Source organism: Adelges cooleyi, unplaced genomic scaffold (genome assembly GCF_023614345.1).
Source record: "Adelges cooleyi isolate 19-005CV unplaced genomic scaffold, UGA_ACOO_1.1 ACOO_flye_CR_arks_rails_tigmint_CR_PRNA_651, whole genome shotgun sequence".
Taxonomy (NCBI): Eukaryota; Metazoa; Arthropoda; class Insecta; order Hemiptera; family Adelgidae; genus Adelges; species Adelges cooleyi.
Window position 1 is genome coordinate 10,690,332 of NW_026096352.1, and position 16,646 is coordinate 10,706,977.

Consider the following 16,646-nt stretch of genomic DNA (forward strand, 5'->3'; position numbering starts at 1 on the left):
TATTTTTCGTTTGCTTTATCCTGCATTTAAAAATTTAATTAAAATACAAAAATACCAATATTATAATGATAAATTACTTTTTTAACTCAATGTTAAAGTTAAATAATACAAACTAATAATTCAAAATAGTAATGAAAATCGCCTGTTTTTAATTTTTTTTTTTACCAATATAAATAATAAAATTATTGTTTCGTACAAACTATATTTAAACGTCCGGATATCAAAATCTTCAGAAATCTATATTTCGGTTCCATTTATAGTCTATAGATATCCTGTTTTTAATTCAATTTGAACTTAATTGATTGGTTATAAGGAAAAATTTCACGTTTTTTTTAATGTGGATTCCAGTGTTATAAATTTATTTTTGGCATACTGCATTTTAAAACATGTTTTTCTTACATCAATAAAAAAGTGACTTTGCCGGTTTTGCTCTGTAACTACCTTTTATACATGGACTAATAAAAATACAATTATTTAGGTTTCGAGTTCAGTATACTATAAGTAAAGTCATATAACATAAAATACATTATTTTAAACATTATCTATACAGGGTTCCGTAACGTAACGAAATATAAACTCAATTATATTCTCAATCATTTGTTTTATCCCGGTAATGTTAAAACGAATTTTGCTAAGTTAGGTTAGGTTAGCGAAAATAGTGATCTAAAACTGGTTATCGACCAGTCAAAATGTTTACTACATTATTCTTTATCACTATTTTTGCTAACCTAACCTAACTTAGCAAAATTCGCTTTAACATTCTCGGGGTAAAACAAATTATAACGTTATTCGGTATAACGTTCTCAGAGCAAATAAATTTAAAACGTTATTCAGTATAACGTTCTCGGGGTAAAAAAAATTATAACGTTTTTCGTTATAACCTTCTCGGAACAAATAAACTAAAAACGTTATTCGGTATAACGTTCTCAAAGTAAAACAAGTTATAACGTTATTCGGTATAACGTTCTCGGGGTAAAAAAAATTATAACGTTATTCCTAGTTCACGTTCATGAACATAATTTTGAACTGAACAAATAAATAACGGTTATCGGAACCCTACTATAATATATATAATATGTAAATAAATTTTCTTTTAAATAAACAAAATTACAGTAAATTCATTTATCTAATTAAGAATTATTATTAATTTTTGAGAAATATGGAGCAGAATGAAATTTATTTCAAATTAATGCAATAGTGCAAAAATGTATAGTAATTGTTAAGTTAAGATTCCTATAAAATCTGTATTAGTCTCAACGCGTAGGTGAGAAATTAGTAGAATTATTATTGTGTTGTGACTAATTGATTATGTAGGTGTGTTGTATTTTATATTTTTAAAATTTACATAAAAAATTATCCTATCATTAATTTTTAAAAAAAATATAAAAAGAATACATAACACACTTATTAGATATCAAATAAAATGTATAATATTATAATACTTGGCGTGCTATACTCATAACTTTATATTGTACGAATTTAATTAAATATTTGCGTTGGGTAAAGAATTTGAATTAAAAAAAAAAAAAAATTGAGAATAATCTTTTTAATAACAACGTGTAGGTTCTTTGTATATCATACACAATGGAAAGTATAACGTGACAAAGTTTTACCTTATTTTATATGATAACTATACTTTATAATTGTTTAAAAACTGCGGCCCGTGTATTTTTAAATCTTACGTAAACTGCGTCCCAGGATATTCTGTTTATTTCTAGTTAGCAAAATAATTTAAAGTAATAATCTACGATAAAGAGGTGTTTACTAAAATAATAATATTACTAGCAGCCAGTGTGCAGTTGTACAGTTATACAGTATATTTTTTTCATTTTAATACAAATAAAATGACCGTTATGAAAAGCGAAAGAAATAAAATATTGAAAGTGGATGATGGTTACAAATTTCGTTTTCATAAGTTTCTAAAAAATTATATTCAACGTTGGTGTTGCACAGTTAAAACGTGTTTTTTGAAATTTAATGATAATAATATTTTTATAAGGGGTTTTAATGATCACAATCATGCACAAATATCTGACCAACAAATAAATCGACAGAAACTTAACAATAATTTAAAAATAATAGCCGTTGACGATATGTTTACTAGGTCATCTAAAATTATCCATTCTGAATTAAAAAATGCTGATATTGAAACTTTGACGTCTCAAGACGTTAATTTAATTAAAAGAAATGTACACAATGCTAGAGCTTCTATCCTACCAAAATTACCAGCCACATTTTCGGAATTACATGCAATTTTTGACGATATGGAATTTAAAACAAATATAAATGAAAATTTTTTGTTAGTTAATAATAAAGAAACAAATATAGTAGGTCTTAATTAAGCAATTTAAAAGTGCTGTGTTATTCAAATACTATATTTGTAGATGGTACATTCAAAAGTTGTCCAAAATTATATCATCAACTATTTACAGTTCATTGTACAATTAATCAGTCTTATGTTCCACTAGTTAATTTTCTACTACCTTGAAAGACTACACAATGCTATTTGAATGCATTTCAAGATTTAGTTATAAAGTGTAAAAATAAAAAAATTACAATTCAGTCCTATTCGGATGTACGTCGATTTTGAAAAAGCTATTCATAATGTTACAAAACATGTATGACCTTCTATTGAAGTAAAATGGTGTAGATTTCACCTTGGTCAAAATTGGTATAAGAAAATACAGCAGTTGGGCTTAAGTAATGCTTTTAAAAATAACAATAGTGAAATAAGTAATTTTTTAAAATTATTTTTGACTTCCTTTTTTATGTTTTGACATGGTTGAAGATTGTTTTGCGTACGATATAATGCCATTGCAACCACAAGATGATAGGATAATACAATTTACTGAATACATATTAGAAACTTATTTAACCAACGACTTAGATTTCCCGCCACAGATATGGGCCGAATTTGTATCCTCGATAATGCGCACAACAAATAATTGTGAATCATTCCATAGCAAATTAAACAGTTCGTTCAATTCATCACACCCAAACATATTCAATTTCATTGACATTTTAAAAAATGTACAAAGTAATACGTATATCACCTTGAGAAGTCCGGGAACAAAAAACAAGAAAATGACGGAAAAAGAAACATTTATACAAGAAAAAATGTATGAATTGAAAACAAAACAAATTACTCGGTTGGCCATGTGCAAGAATTATCGTACAAATTTTTACCAGTATCTTAATAAAAAAAAAATTTTAATCATAAGCAACAAACAGCAAGACCAATATTTTTTACCAGTTTCTTAATCACAATTTTTTTTAATCATTTACAACAAACAGTAAAGCCAATATCTTTAACCATACCATTTTAATACAATTATTATATTGTCAGTCCTAAGTCTGAAAAATGGGAAGGAAAATATTGGTTTTGCAAAAATATCCCTAGACGCAATTTACATATATGTAAAATATACCCGGGCCGCAATTTACACAATAAATGACTGTGACCTTTTTAGAGGGACGCAATTTACAGACTCCGCTGTTTTACATGGTAATAAGTTATTACTAATAACTTTTAAAGAAATGATTCATTCAGTGCTTATGATAGAAAATCTTCACTAGCTGAACAACTATGTAATATTGAGCTATCCAGGCTGGCAGCGGATAACCAACGAATGGAAATTCCATTATGGAATTGAATCGTCCACCGGAAAGATTTATTTGTGTCTGATAATTGCTTCATTGATAACGAAAACGTAAAACATTATGAGCTCACTTCTTTGGTTGGATGTTTTTACGTGTACATGGTAATTAAATTTATGAATTTATTAAAGAACATTTGAGTAGTGTGCGAAAGAGCGAGAAAAAACGTTAAAACCCGAGTTTCTTATCAAAAAGTTAGAATGCATAAGAGGAAGAACAAGAAGAAAACCTTTAACTTGAAGTATACGAAGAAAAAATCAACGACTCCGAAGATAGACCTACTCACGAGGAATTTATCGGCTTTAAAGAGGCTTGGACAATTTTCAATACCACTTTGCTTCAGTTGACCAGCAGTAGTTTAATGTTTGACCGTATGTTGAGTGCAATGAGATATTAAATCGATACGATACCGTCGGGTGTATACACTAAAAAATATGCTAAAAAACGGGTCGTACCTTGCTTGGAATTATTTTAAAGATGTATCAAAAAATACAAATGTAATGCTACCCACGTACATCGGAAAAACAGACCCTAACTATAATAACACATTGAGTTCGCTTGCTCGTTAATTGTCATGTTTTCTCGTTAGCCAAATCAAAAAAACCATGTGGTCTTCTTAGAAAATTATTGAACAGTATCGAAAATGGATAGTCCGAGTGTGCCGATTACCTAAAGTTAAAAACCGAAAAAGACTGACATTGACCGACATGAGACATCGCCAATCATTTTTGGAGTAGAAATCAGACAATTCGTGTACGAGGTGTGCAATAGTTATTATTCAGAATTGGATTTCGACAACGTTGAGCAAACGACTTCTTTTCCTAGTCTAACAACTCCTTAGATGTACAGTCTCATCGAACATTTTCTCGGCTTTTTGTAATTTAAATTTGTCTCAATATCGATTATTGATTTGATTAATATAACACAGGCCACCATGCCGATTATGTTGTTAACCAATTGTATGCATTGTTGTTTATTCGTTTGCCATTGTCGATTCAAAGATAACTCCTACATACCTATAGCCATATCAAAATATACGTTCTTGACTTTCATTGTATTCTATTAAAGCATTGTTAACCCGTTAAGGATTACACACTTTACAATAATTGTGTTGGTTTTGTACCATAATTGCAGTTCGTGTTTTGTTTTTTAACTCATAGAATCGCGAAGGGTCTTGCCGAAAAGAAGAATTAAATTATACTGAATACCGAGTTGTCTACCTAAGTTTTTAATATGTACAGGAGACCCTTGTGACTTTTACTAGACCGAGCTCCTGTGCACCGTCTTAAAAACGTAAGAGTAGGTGATTCTATTTTTTATCAATGCTATCAGTGTGGCTGTGAATGTTTTTCTTAATTGTTTAGGGGAAGGGGTGACTTTAAAAATAATGCCCGTTTTAAGTATTTTTCAGGTACGATTTATGATCTATAGAGCTGCTACATGAAATAATCGGTTTAGCAGTTACAAAAAAAACAAGCGTCCAGACATCAAAAAAAATGTATAAAGAAAGTAAAAACACATCATTGTAACTACAAAACCTTCTCAGCTATTACATGAAAATTGAAAGAGATCCATCTTCTAAGAAAAAAAAACACTGTATACGCTGTTTACAAAAAAATATGTTTTTTGGTTATTATATTCAACAAAAAATACATTTCAACATATTTTACTGTTACTGATTTTACACGCATTAAAAATACAGTTTAATAACTATAAAAAAATAACAATAGGTGACAAACATATTGTGTAGAAGACATTTTTTTAAATAATTTTTTTCTATTGGTTTTTTGATTAATGTATATTTTATGACAAGAGTTCCAACTGTTATAATTTAGTTGATTATTCTATTATAATTACATTTTGAAGTTATCATTGAGATTTTTGTTAGAAATCTATGATTTTCATCAACTACTGTTTAAGCAGTTATTAATTTTGGTTTTAAAAACTAGTGACGTGTCCAGAGTTTTTATATTTAGAGAGGGGAGGGAGTAATCGAATAACAATTTTGTCGTTAACGTTTTTTCAATTTCGTCTCAATATTTTATTATAATAACTACTACATTCAAAATTTCATTTTAAATGATTGTTTCTGACAGATTTCAGTAGAAATTACATTAGTAAATAATTTTAGATGGTATTTGTATTATGCTTACCTATATGTTTAAGTGTAGTATCTGTATTTTTATCTGCACACATAAGGTTTTCAACTGTACTCCACCTCCCGTCCTAAATTTTAAATTCTAATATCTTTACAAGTAATTTTTCAAAACTGATTTATTATTCGTACTTCAATAAGTTAATTTAATGTACACGTATACCGCATAAGGTTCAAAGCTGTTAGAGTTCTATAAAATACTAAAAAAATGTAAATATTTGGTAATTTTATAATATTGGACAATAGCAACAGTAAAAATGTTTTTGAAAACAAAAGCTAAAAAATTGTAATTATTTTCCAAGATTCGAATGTCTTACTTTTAACGGATCATCTGTGTACATTTAATCTGGTTTTTATGTTTTCGAATTCATTTATTTTATAACATGTTTTTAAAGTCTAGAAACCTGATTGAAAACAATTATCAATTAGAGGGGTGTAAAACGTACTTAGGCATTCAAAATAGTTTCTATTTCTATTTGTTTTTGAAATACGGGTTATAAAAAATGGTAAAACCTATTAAAATTGATTATTACTTAAAACATAATAGGTCATCTAAGAGTTGTTAAATAATTTTAGGTCTTAATAAAACAAAATGTATTTATATTTTGTTACTAATTAAAATGATTAGTAAGATTTTATTGCGGAACCGGATAGCCATTTTTTATAAGCCTACCCTTCTGCGTTGTAAATGTTTGATTACTAAAATAAACACATTCACCTAAATACATTATGGTAGTTAAAGATTGCAATTTTTTACAACAATAAATACCTGATAAATACTTAAATTGTTTTTTTTTTAATAAACTGAATATTGAGGCAGTTTCCGCAGTTAAACGGGAAAAAAACTATTTTACGTTATTAGTATTATTTCTTGCTTTATGTCGATTTTTAATAAGAACTTGGGTTTAAAACTATGCAAAATCATAAAAGTTACAGCTTTAAACCAAGAAATCAAGACTTTTTCGGCTTTAAGTGGAATACTAATTTAAGATTACAGAAAAAAATAAAATGTGTGTTTTATCAAATAAATTTTGTACCAAATAAAATTTAAATGTGTTTTATCGTTTTTTTTATCATTTTTACACATTATATTTAATACGCTAATAGTTTTGTTGAAAATCAGTATAATAATCAGATTAAAATTAAAATTTAAGAATATCAGGAAAAAAAATAAACAAAAATATATTTTTAGTTTCATTACGAAAATAAAAATAATTTGTAATTTTTTTTAACAACAATTTGATGTCGAAGAACCATATTTTTTAATAGGCATGCTTTTGTGATAATACTTAATATTAGGTACAATGATGCATTGGTGCTTGATACAATTAGGTAGGTAAACATATTAAAAATATATAACATATTAAAACTAGATGCTAATTGATGACAACTTTGATCAAGTTTACCACGTACCATATTTGTTTAATAAAATGTATATTACTTTTACAAATAGTACATTACTATATTAACATAATAATTAATTAAAAAATAATTAAATCTGTGGTAAATTTTATTGTCTATACAATATTCCTTAACAAATACTAATACATAGGATTGATTCGTTTTTAGTTAATATATCTTTATTATTAAAAAGGTAGTTCATATTTATAACTATATATAAAGGGCGAGGGAGTCCATCTTCAAAAATTCATGAGAAGAAACACGGTACATTTTTACTTTAAATTTTAACACAAATTGAGGTAGTATATTAATATGAAAATAATACAATATAAGTAAAAAAAAAACTTTCAACGCAAAGCATTACAAAGTAAATGTATTTAAGATTACTGTAATACAAATTCTAAATTAAGTTTATTAAATAAAATATATTATCTATTATTAATATAATTATCAAGTAAATTCATAATTATTTCTCATATTTTTCTTGATAATCGCTACTGCATGAAAACGGCAAGGGCTATACTAATAATTAATATACTATTTATTATTAAATAAGTAATACAATATATCAAAATTCGTTAAAAAAAATCGTGCAAGTATATTTTTGACTAAATTGTGTTCACTGTATAATCTGATAAGAATAATATGGATTTTTTTTTTTGTAAAGTAAATACTTTTAAATGCTCCCCTTTAAAATCGACATTTTGTATGTACAACATCAATGTATAATTGTAATATTATAATAAGTAAAAAAAACCTAAGGAATGTTTCCCTTGCCCTCTGCCCCTTAAAGGGTGCCTTTGGTATATACATAAACATTTTTACATTTGAAAAGAAGTCGGCTATATCCATTTGAGCAACTAGCGGTAAACTGTTTCAGGTTTTAAAAAAATGACAGCATCCAATAAACTATTAAGCATGGATCCCAAATAACAATTTAAAATATTTACCGAAATTTTGAGAGAGCTTTAAAAGTTTTTAAAGGGGTCTGAACTTCCTCAGCCTCCCTCTAGTTGCGCCAATGGCTATATCACACTTCGTTAGTTTTATGGTAATGTATTGGTTTTTGAACTTGAAAAGTACAAATATATTTTTATCTGTATAGGAAAACAATGCCGTTTTGTTCGTCCGTAAGGGAGCGTTCGGATATACCTAATATTATAAATAATAATTGTTTTTTTTTTTTGTCAAGGTCGTCCAAGTCCGGTTTGTAACCATGCGTGTTGGTACACAGATCATAATATCTAAGAATAATTTACGACGTCTCGAGCACGGTCGCTAACCCAACCATCGATTATAGTAGCTAGGCGTGCTGGACAGCTCCAAATCGTACCTGTTATTATTGTTGTTAATGTAATTAGCATTGTTGTTGTAATGGCCGTTCGGGTCGTAGAAGTCCAATTGCTCGTTCGAGCCGCCTCTGTTCCAATAGTAATTGGGCATCGTCGCCAAGGTATTTACGGCAGCCCCGGAGGTCACTTCGGCCGAATTTCTGAGAGGGCTGTTGACCGACGTCGGCGGTGCTGGGCCGGATGTGTGCACGTGTACGTGAATGTTTTTCTCCGGTTTTTGAACACCGGCCGGCGACTGCGGGTCGCTCCGGTCGAAAGGGTCCGCGTCCGCGGCCCAATGGTGGATCGAGGTTGGCGCGTGGTGGTACTTGGACTTGGTCAACGCGCTGGTTATCGCAAACATCAACAGTACCAACCCTATGGTAACGCCTTTCAAGCTCAGCACTGTTAACACGGTTAGCAGTGTGGTAATCACGCCCAGCTTGTAGACGATGGGCAGCATCATGGCAAACTGCATCCGCCGGCGAGCCGCGCCCAAACCAAAAGTTCTGGTATTTGAGTCGCCTGTAACAAAAGTAGAAAAAATAATACATTATTCACTAGACGCGTAAAATATAAAAATTACATTATAAACGATAAAAAAAACTTTTCTATAAAAAAAAAAAAAATGTACTTATATATTTTATTTAACGTTAACGTAGCTGATATAAATATGAAACCCTTAGACCAATTATCGCACTGTTCAATATGTGCCTTAAATTTAAGTATATATTCTCTCAAAAAACAAAGAAGAAATACGTAATCAATTTTTTGTTCTAAATTAAGTACAATATAGTACTATACAATTTAACAAGTATCAGGAAAAAACAAAACGTGTGCTTTGATTTTCCTCTTATACTCGTACAAACTAAACCAAAATGTAAAATATTTTGATTTGAAAATAATATGTTGGTACTTAGGCACTTGATGTTTTAGTACCTTCACATGAAATTCACATTTAATTAAACTAAAAATCAAAGAACATCGTGTGTTCTGGATAGATTATTAGATTCGACGAAATTAAGAAAATAATAGTTTTGAATGCGTTAAAACTTTAGTGGATTGATATATCATTTGAAAGAGTTTCGGATATATCCACGTCACTAGTTATATGCCGACGTTTCCGACTCTTAGCATAGTCTTCAGGGCGATAATGGTCTCGACTATTTAGCTGCCGTGGTCATACTGATGGCTTTTTGGTCTAAAATAAACTAAAACCTTCTTAAAGGTAAAAAAATATATTAGTTATTATCATTATATTATGATTTTGTAGGGAAGGCGGAAAATTATCGAGCATATCCAAACGAATACAGGGTGATCCACTTACCGTGAACCACTCAATATCTCATAGGGTTTGATAAGAAATTAAAATATTTTTTTTCATATTTTTTTTATACAATGTGATCTCAATTTTCACAATTTTTTTTGTTTTTACCCCTCTCCCAACTTAGTTTTTTTAATAGCAACTTTTTAAACATAAATGGTAAGGTATATCTTTTATTAACTATTTAAATTGAGAATAATGTATTAAACATTTTGACTGGTCGTTAACCAGTTTTGAATAACTATTTTTGAAGTTATTGAAGTTTCAAGTTTAGGGCAGGAGGAAAGGTGGAGTGTAGTAATATTTTTATCAGCTCGCATTTCCCAACTGCACTTCCCTTCCCATCCTAACTTTAAAAATAGTTGTCCAAAACTGGTTATCGACCAGTCAAAATATTTAGTACATTATTTTCAATTTAAAAAGTGAATAAAATATATACATTACCATTTAAGTTTCAAAAGTTGCTATCAAATAAGTTAGTTGGAGAGGGGGGTAAAAACAAAAACAAATTGAAAAATTGAGTTCACATTGTATAACAACAATATGAAAAAAAAATTTGAATTTCTTATTAAACCCTATGAGATATTGAGTGGTTCACGATAAGTGGATCACCCTGTATTTTGAAACCCTTCTTTCTTTATTATTACTAGAATTTCCAGTAAGTATATATAAATATTTAAAAAAGGTATCATTTAAATTTTTGATATTGCATAATATTTCATTAACGATTTGAGATGATAAAAAATAACAAAACTGAGATGCCATTTTTAACAAGTAGATGTGAAATTTAATAAAAATATCTAGGTCAAATGAGGTACTATTTGACGTGGATTGTCCTATTATATATTAAGAATAAAATTAGTTTAAATGTAATCAATATAGTAATAATACGTGCAAATATATTTAGATTATATGCAGGTACATAGGTACTGCGAATCTTAGTAGTTGTATAAAATGTATTTTTTTTAATTCATCTCAGAGTAAAAAAGATGTTTTACAATTTTCACTCATTCTTGTACAATTTACTCTGTAAATACAAGTTGTTGGTAAATGGCATGTGCCATATATTTTTTATTTGCACAAGTAAGTATTATAATAAACGGTTAACCTAGTATACTAATCTTAGTAAATCAGTAAAATATACCACATTTTCCGTAAATCGTTACAATGATAAGCACGTAACGTATTTGTTTTATATGACACGATATTATTCTAGTTTACACAAGTAGCAAAGCGCTTAATAATAATTTTAAAAACAAATTGTTTACACAATCCGGAACTATACACGCCCAGCTGACTTTCGAAAATAATTGTATCGTGGGTGCTCAACAAAAAATATAAGCAGACAGAATTTTTATAGTTCATTGCTGGTAGTAGTTTTTTTGATATCGAATAAAGTGTACATTAATTTAAAAAAAAAAACCTAACTGTGTATTTAATTATATACAGTCTTTATTGACTGCGTGTTCCACACGATATAACATAGAAAACACTAATGATGTAGTTATAGTTACCTATACTTTTACATTCAAGAACTATACTAAAACAAATCAGTATAATCACACTCTAATATAGTCATAATATGATACATAAGCTAATAAAGTAACAAATAATTTTGTATACACAAAATAGCCACCATAGTCAAAATATGTAGTTAAATATTCAATACCCTAAACATTTCTTTTGTTACCTGCCCCGGTCCCATTTACACAACAACACAAGAAAATAAATAGACTTACCTCAATAACGTGTTAAATCTACTAATGCTATAATAATAAACACAATCTCCAAAAGCCTTCTAATTGGATTCCATAATTTCAAACAAGCATTTAGTTGAGTCCACATTGTTTCTCCTCTAATTGTAAATCGTGACCCAACATGTACTAATTGGATCGTGCCTGGACCACATTCCCTTACAGTTAAAACGCAAAATTTGTCGACTTAATTCCTGTATACTCTACGTTTTTGCATTTTATAGTTTACACCGATACGTTAACAATAAGGTAACATAAAAATCTGATTACTTAAGTTGAGTCAAAATTATTAATTAACTTAACTTAAACTATCTCGTTTATGTCTGCCTACCTAACAACTACCTGAAGTACATTTTTATATAACGGGTTTTAACTTATATATAAGTTCGTCATCGGGAAACACAAGATCTAAAGAAATAGCATTACAGTACTAATAAATGTACTATTAAATACATTACATTGCTTTTTTTTTTTTTGTAGCTTTTATTGATGGAACATGGCGGCTTAACTAATGCAAATTTACATTGTTCTAGTTTATTTGTATTCAATATATAATTTGGACATTTCAATAATAGAGTCAAATTGACAATTAGAAATATTTTTTTTTATTTTAAGGGCAGTCATTGAGAGGACATTGTATACCCTAATTATTAAGAGTTTTATATTGGCAATTTTTTCAAAATTGTAGTATAACGCTCGGACTACAATGTATAATTAATCTTAATTACCAGTGTACAGCAATTAAGAATCTTTTTTAGTTAAACTGTTTGCCAGACTATGACATCACCCTTGACAACGGTTCTAAATATTTTGTTTCGTCTAAACACAGTCTACACAGAATTCATTATAATCGGTCCATGATGGATGTAGAACAATAACACCAATTATGAATTTAAAAGATAATGACATTATATAGGGAGAATTTCTTGTCCGTTTTAACATGTTAAGTATTTAGCTTAATATTAATGTTGCTAAATGGAAATTTTAACTCTTTTAAAACAGTGATATAAGATATCTTTTTTGTCAAGGGCATATTTAAAAAAAAAAATATGTTTTGCTCTGAAACTATCATAGAACGAGTAAAACACATTCTATGTAGACAATTCTTTAAAACCTGAGATATAACGTTCTCTTCAAAAATTTTAAATCTCAGACATACATTTTCAGTATTGTTCTTTTCGGATCAAATAAACTGGTGAAAGGGGAACTATTTTGACTAAAGATTCGGGTGGCAAAAGCCATATTTTGCCAGTTGATTGAAATTTGAAACACTAGCAGCTAGCAGCTAGAGGCCATGTTCTTGCCCACGTCGGTACGTCAAAACAAATTGGAAATCACATTATACTACTAACAATAATAATACCTACTTTTGACTGTTAACGAAAACGATTTATCTTCGCCCCAGTACTATATTATAGTAACGGCGAGTTAACAATGGTAAAACTATACTTTGATTGTGGTTACATATGATGATATTAATAATATGTTAATTATTGGCGCGACAAAGTGGAACGGGTCGCCCGGTCGGAACCAATTATAGTTATACATTACATTTACAAGTCTTTGTCGTCGCTTTATAATAATATAGTATTGTATGTATGTAGGGACCCGGGATACGATGACTATAATGAGAAGTATTAAGTAAAAGCTCCGGCCAACGCGGTTATCATAACAATATAATAATAGTAATAACACATTGTAGCAGTTGCATTCGGTCCGTTTAACAATAGTAGTCGCCTAGGCCGTGCGAAATGCTAAAACTATTAGTGGAGGAATGCGCGCGGTTAAACCGGAAATAAGTGGCGGTCGGACTTTTGGACTTAACTAAATAAAAACAAACACCTTTGGACTACCCGTGTGAACTGCCCTAGTTGCTTAGATTACAATTACAATAATAATAATAACAACAATAATACGATGATTTCGAACAGTACCGTAGCCAGAAGTGTACTACAGTGAAGATATCACCGATGGTTGAATTTGGGAAACCTGAAATTCCTTCTTATCTAAATAAGTTATCGTTGTGTTGAGTGTTGATCACGGATATCGTGGACATTTCAAAATCACCTTTTTTACTAAATCTGTATAAAGAATTAGCAAAAGTATTTGGGAGAGAAGGGGGGAGGTGCTCGTGGCCCTTGCGCCTTTTTCCGGCTACGGTACCTTCTGATAATGGTAAATATTTACCTTCTGACGACGGCCGGTCAATCTTCTGCGGACCATCGCCTTCTTGTTCGTAAACGTCCAAGTCCGCTATGCCTTTGTCCCGGATCAGCCGGCGGATATCGTGTATTAATTGTCGGGTGTTGGACGACGGTTTGCCCACAGCCGACAGACTCGCGTGCCCGGGAGCTGGCACGAGCACCAACAGAGCCGCCCAAAAAAGTAGGCGCGACCACCACCGCCGGGGGACCATGTTTGCCCTTTGGGTTTTTATCGATCAACAAACGACCCCAATACTGTTCGTCATACCGCTAGTGATAAACGTTTAAAAAAAATAAAAATCGCGATTGTCGTACTCGGACAACACAACAACGACTAAAACGATTCGCGGCTTTTGCTGGACGACACTACGGGACGCGTGCGCACTGTTTGCCGTCGTAGACCGTAATAGCTGTCCGAAGGCTTTTTGACATCCGTCATGAAGAACCGCACCACCGAAGAAAGAAGAAAAATATATATATATATTAAATATATAAGTCTGTTTTCGGTTCGAGTAATCGCGATTCACTGTCAACGCGAGCCGCACACGCCTACAGCCGTCCGCCCGTTCGATATTGACAACAATATCTATGATATCTATTATTATTATTATTATTATTTAAGTATGTGTGTGTGTGTGTGTGTGTGTGTATGACAGTCGTTGTCTGTGTCAAGATATCTATAAGGTGGTGGCCGTCACAATCGGAAAACAACACCGTGGTCGCGGTTGTTTCTAGGGGGTCCGATGACCCAGAAAGCATGTGCGTGTTATACGTATCCACTTGTTGAAACGCGACGATGTTCGAATTACTTATTAAAAAAAAAAAATAAATAAAAAAACGACACTTAATGCTAAAAAAAAAAAAAATTAATAATAATATAAAAAATAACGACAATAATAACCGAGTACGTGCGTCCGCATGTGGCGGTCACATGAGGCGATGTGAACGTTGATGCGCGCGCGAGCCGGTCAGAATGTGTGCCGGTCGCGTGTACAGATATATATGTATACATAATATTATTATGTAGTCCGGTATACAATCTGAGCTACCATATATCCTGTCGGCAGTCCAATGCGATAAAAGAAAATAATTAAACACTGTTGGCGCGGTGTTGTTCCGACCAGATTTTTAAATTTATAGAGTCTTTGAGTATAACATTATATAGTTATCGTGACAACCCCGATCGTCATAGAAATAATATAAAATAAATTGAAAACCCTAGAAGCAAAAGGGTTTTTTTTTGGGGGGGGGGGTGGGGAATTGAGTTAAGTGGATAGTAAGTATAGCAATAGATACTGTAACGGTTATAGGCACGTTACAATACCTAATATTAGGTGGCTATTATGTATCTGCCTACACATTGTGTACACATATTACAATTTAGAGCATACCTTTAACGTTAAAGGACTAGAAGTTTATTAAATACGTATAAAGATATATAACATTATGAATATTTTATGTAAAATTAAAAAAAAAATGCATTTACATCCCTGGCTTTAGGGTCCTATGCATAGAATCTATTACTATACTTTTTTTAATATTATCACAAAACGGGCACATCAGATGTGGCTTCCCACGGTATAAAACAAGTAATTTTTATTTTATTTTATAAATCCAAGGTTACATGAATTACAACCGGTATTTGAAAATTTGTATTCACTAGTCACTAGATTTTTTTCTTGTTGTACTGGGAAGGGGGTCTATTTTGAATGCCGTACAAATGTTTTAACACATACTAACCCTAATATAATGAGTGTAATGCGGTTCGAACCTCATAATTCCGTTAATAATTTATGTTTTAGACCAGAGAGACAACGTTTCTCGTTACTTTTTAGGAACTGTTTCTTATTTATTGAAAACCGATCATTTTACCATCTCATTCTTATTATGTTTTTATTGCAACTGTTTTAATTATATTTATTTAATTGTACAGTTATTGTCTATACAGCGTTGAAAGAAATATTATCAAATGTGTCCTAAGAAGTACTTTTTATAGTGGGCCTTTAAATAAGTACCATACAAATAATTAAAAATATTAGGTCTATTGAAAATGATGTATTAATCTCATTGATAATAATTGGTCGACCTCAAACAGCTTGGCGAAAAATTCAAAAGGTATACATAACAAGAATTTTAACGTGACAATAAGCATAATATTATATATATTTTTTATTACTCTTGTTGGCATATCATATATTTCTCTACAAAATAATTTTATATGCTATAAAAGGTGGTTTTTATTCAAAATATATTCTGTACTAGTTATGGTTAAATAATACAACTTAAATCTTAACGAGCAATGACCTGAATCATAACGGGTATTCAAAATAAAACAACGTGTACTCGATATCTTAGTACATACCCAAGCAATACGACCACATTCTGGTAAAGGATGTTACCTTTCTTGCTCACACATAAGAGTTAAATAAAGCTTATTTACCTCTTAAAAGTTAAGAATTCTTAAATATTTATTAGCATCTGGACACATCTGTGACCCATACATAACTGGCCCGCAGTAAACTTTAATATGCTGTTATTCTAAGGAAATAGTAGAAAATCACGACACATTGGCCATCATTATGACTAGGTAAGTACTCTATTTATGTAATGAAAGCCAAGCCTAATATACCTTATTCTAAGCCTGGTATACTAGAAATACCCATAATATATTACTTAAATAAATTGTTTATCGTCTTTCGCATAAAATACAAATGGATGTACCTAGCTATTTCTAGTGTTATTTGCTAAATTATGGTACAGGCGTAACTAGAAACTTAAGCGACCCATCTTACATACTACACATCAGTATTAATTTCGCTT

General features: G+C 30.4%; 1 protein-coding gene across 1 annotated transcript; it reads right to left on the minus strand.

Moving 5' to 3' along the window:
* Window positions 1–7,644: 7,644 nt before the first annotated feature.
* Window positions 7,645–14,751, minus strand: LOC126844395 (uncharacterized). Its single transcript, XM_050582556.1, has 2 exons — window positions 13,810–14,751; window positions 7,645–9,069 (listed from the first exon to the last, which is right to left on the minus strand). Exons 1-2 carry the CDS (start codon window positions 14,036–14,038, stop codon window positions 8,492–8,494), a joined length of 807 nt encoding a protein of 268 aa, XP_050438513.1. The 5' UTR covers window positions 14,039–14,751; the 3' UTR covers window positions 7,645–8,491.
* Between the last annotated feature and the right edge of the window lie 1,895 nt (window positions 14,752–16,646).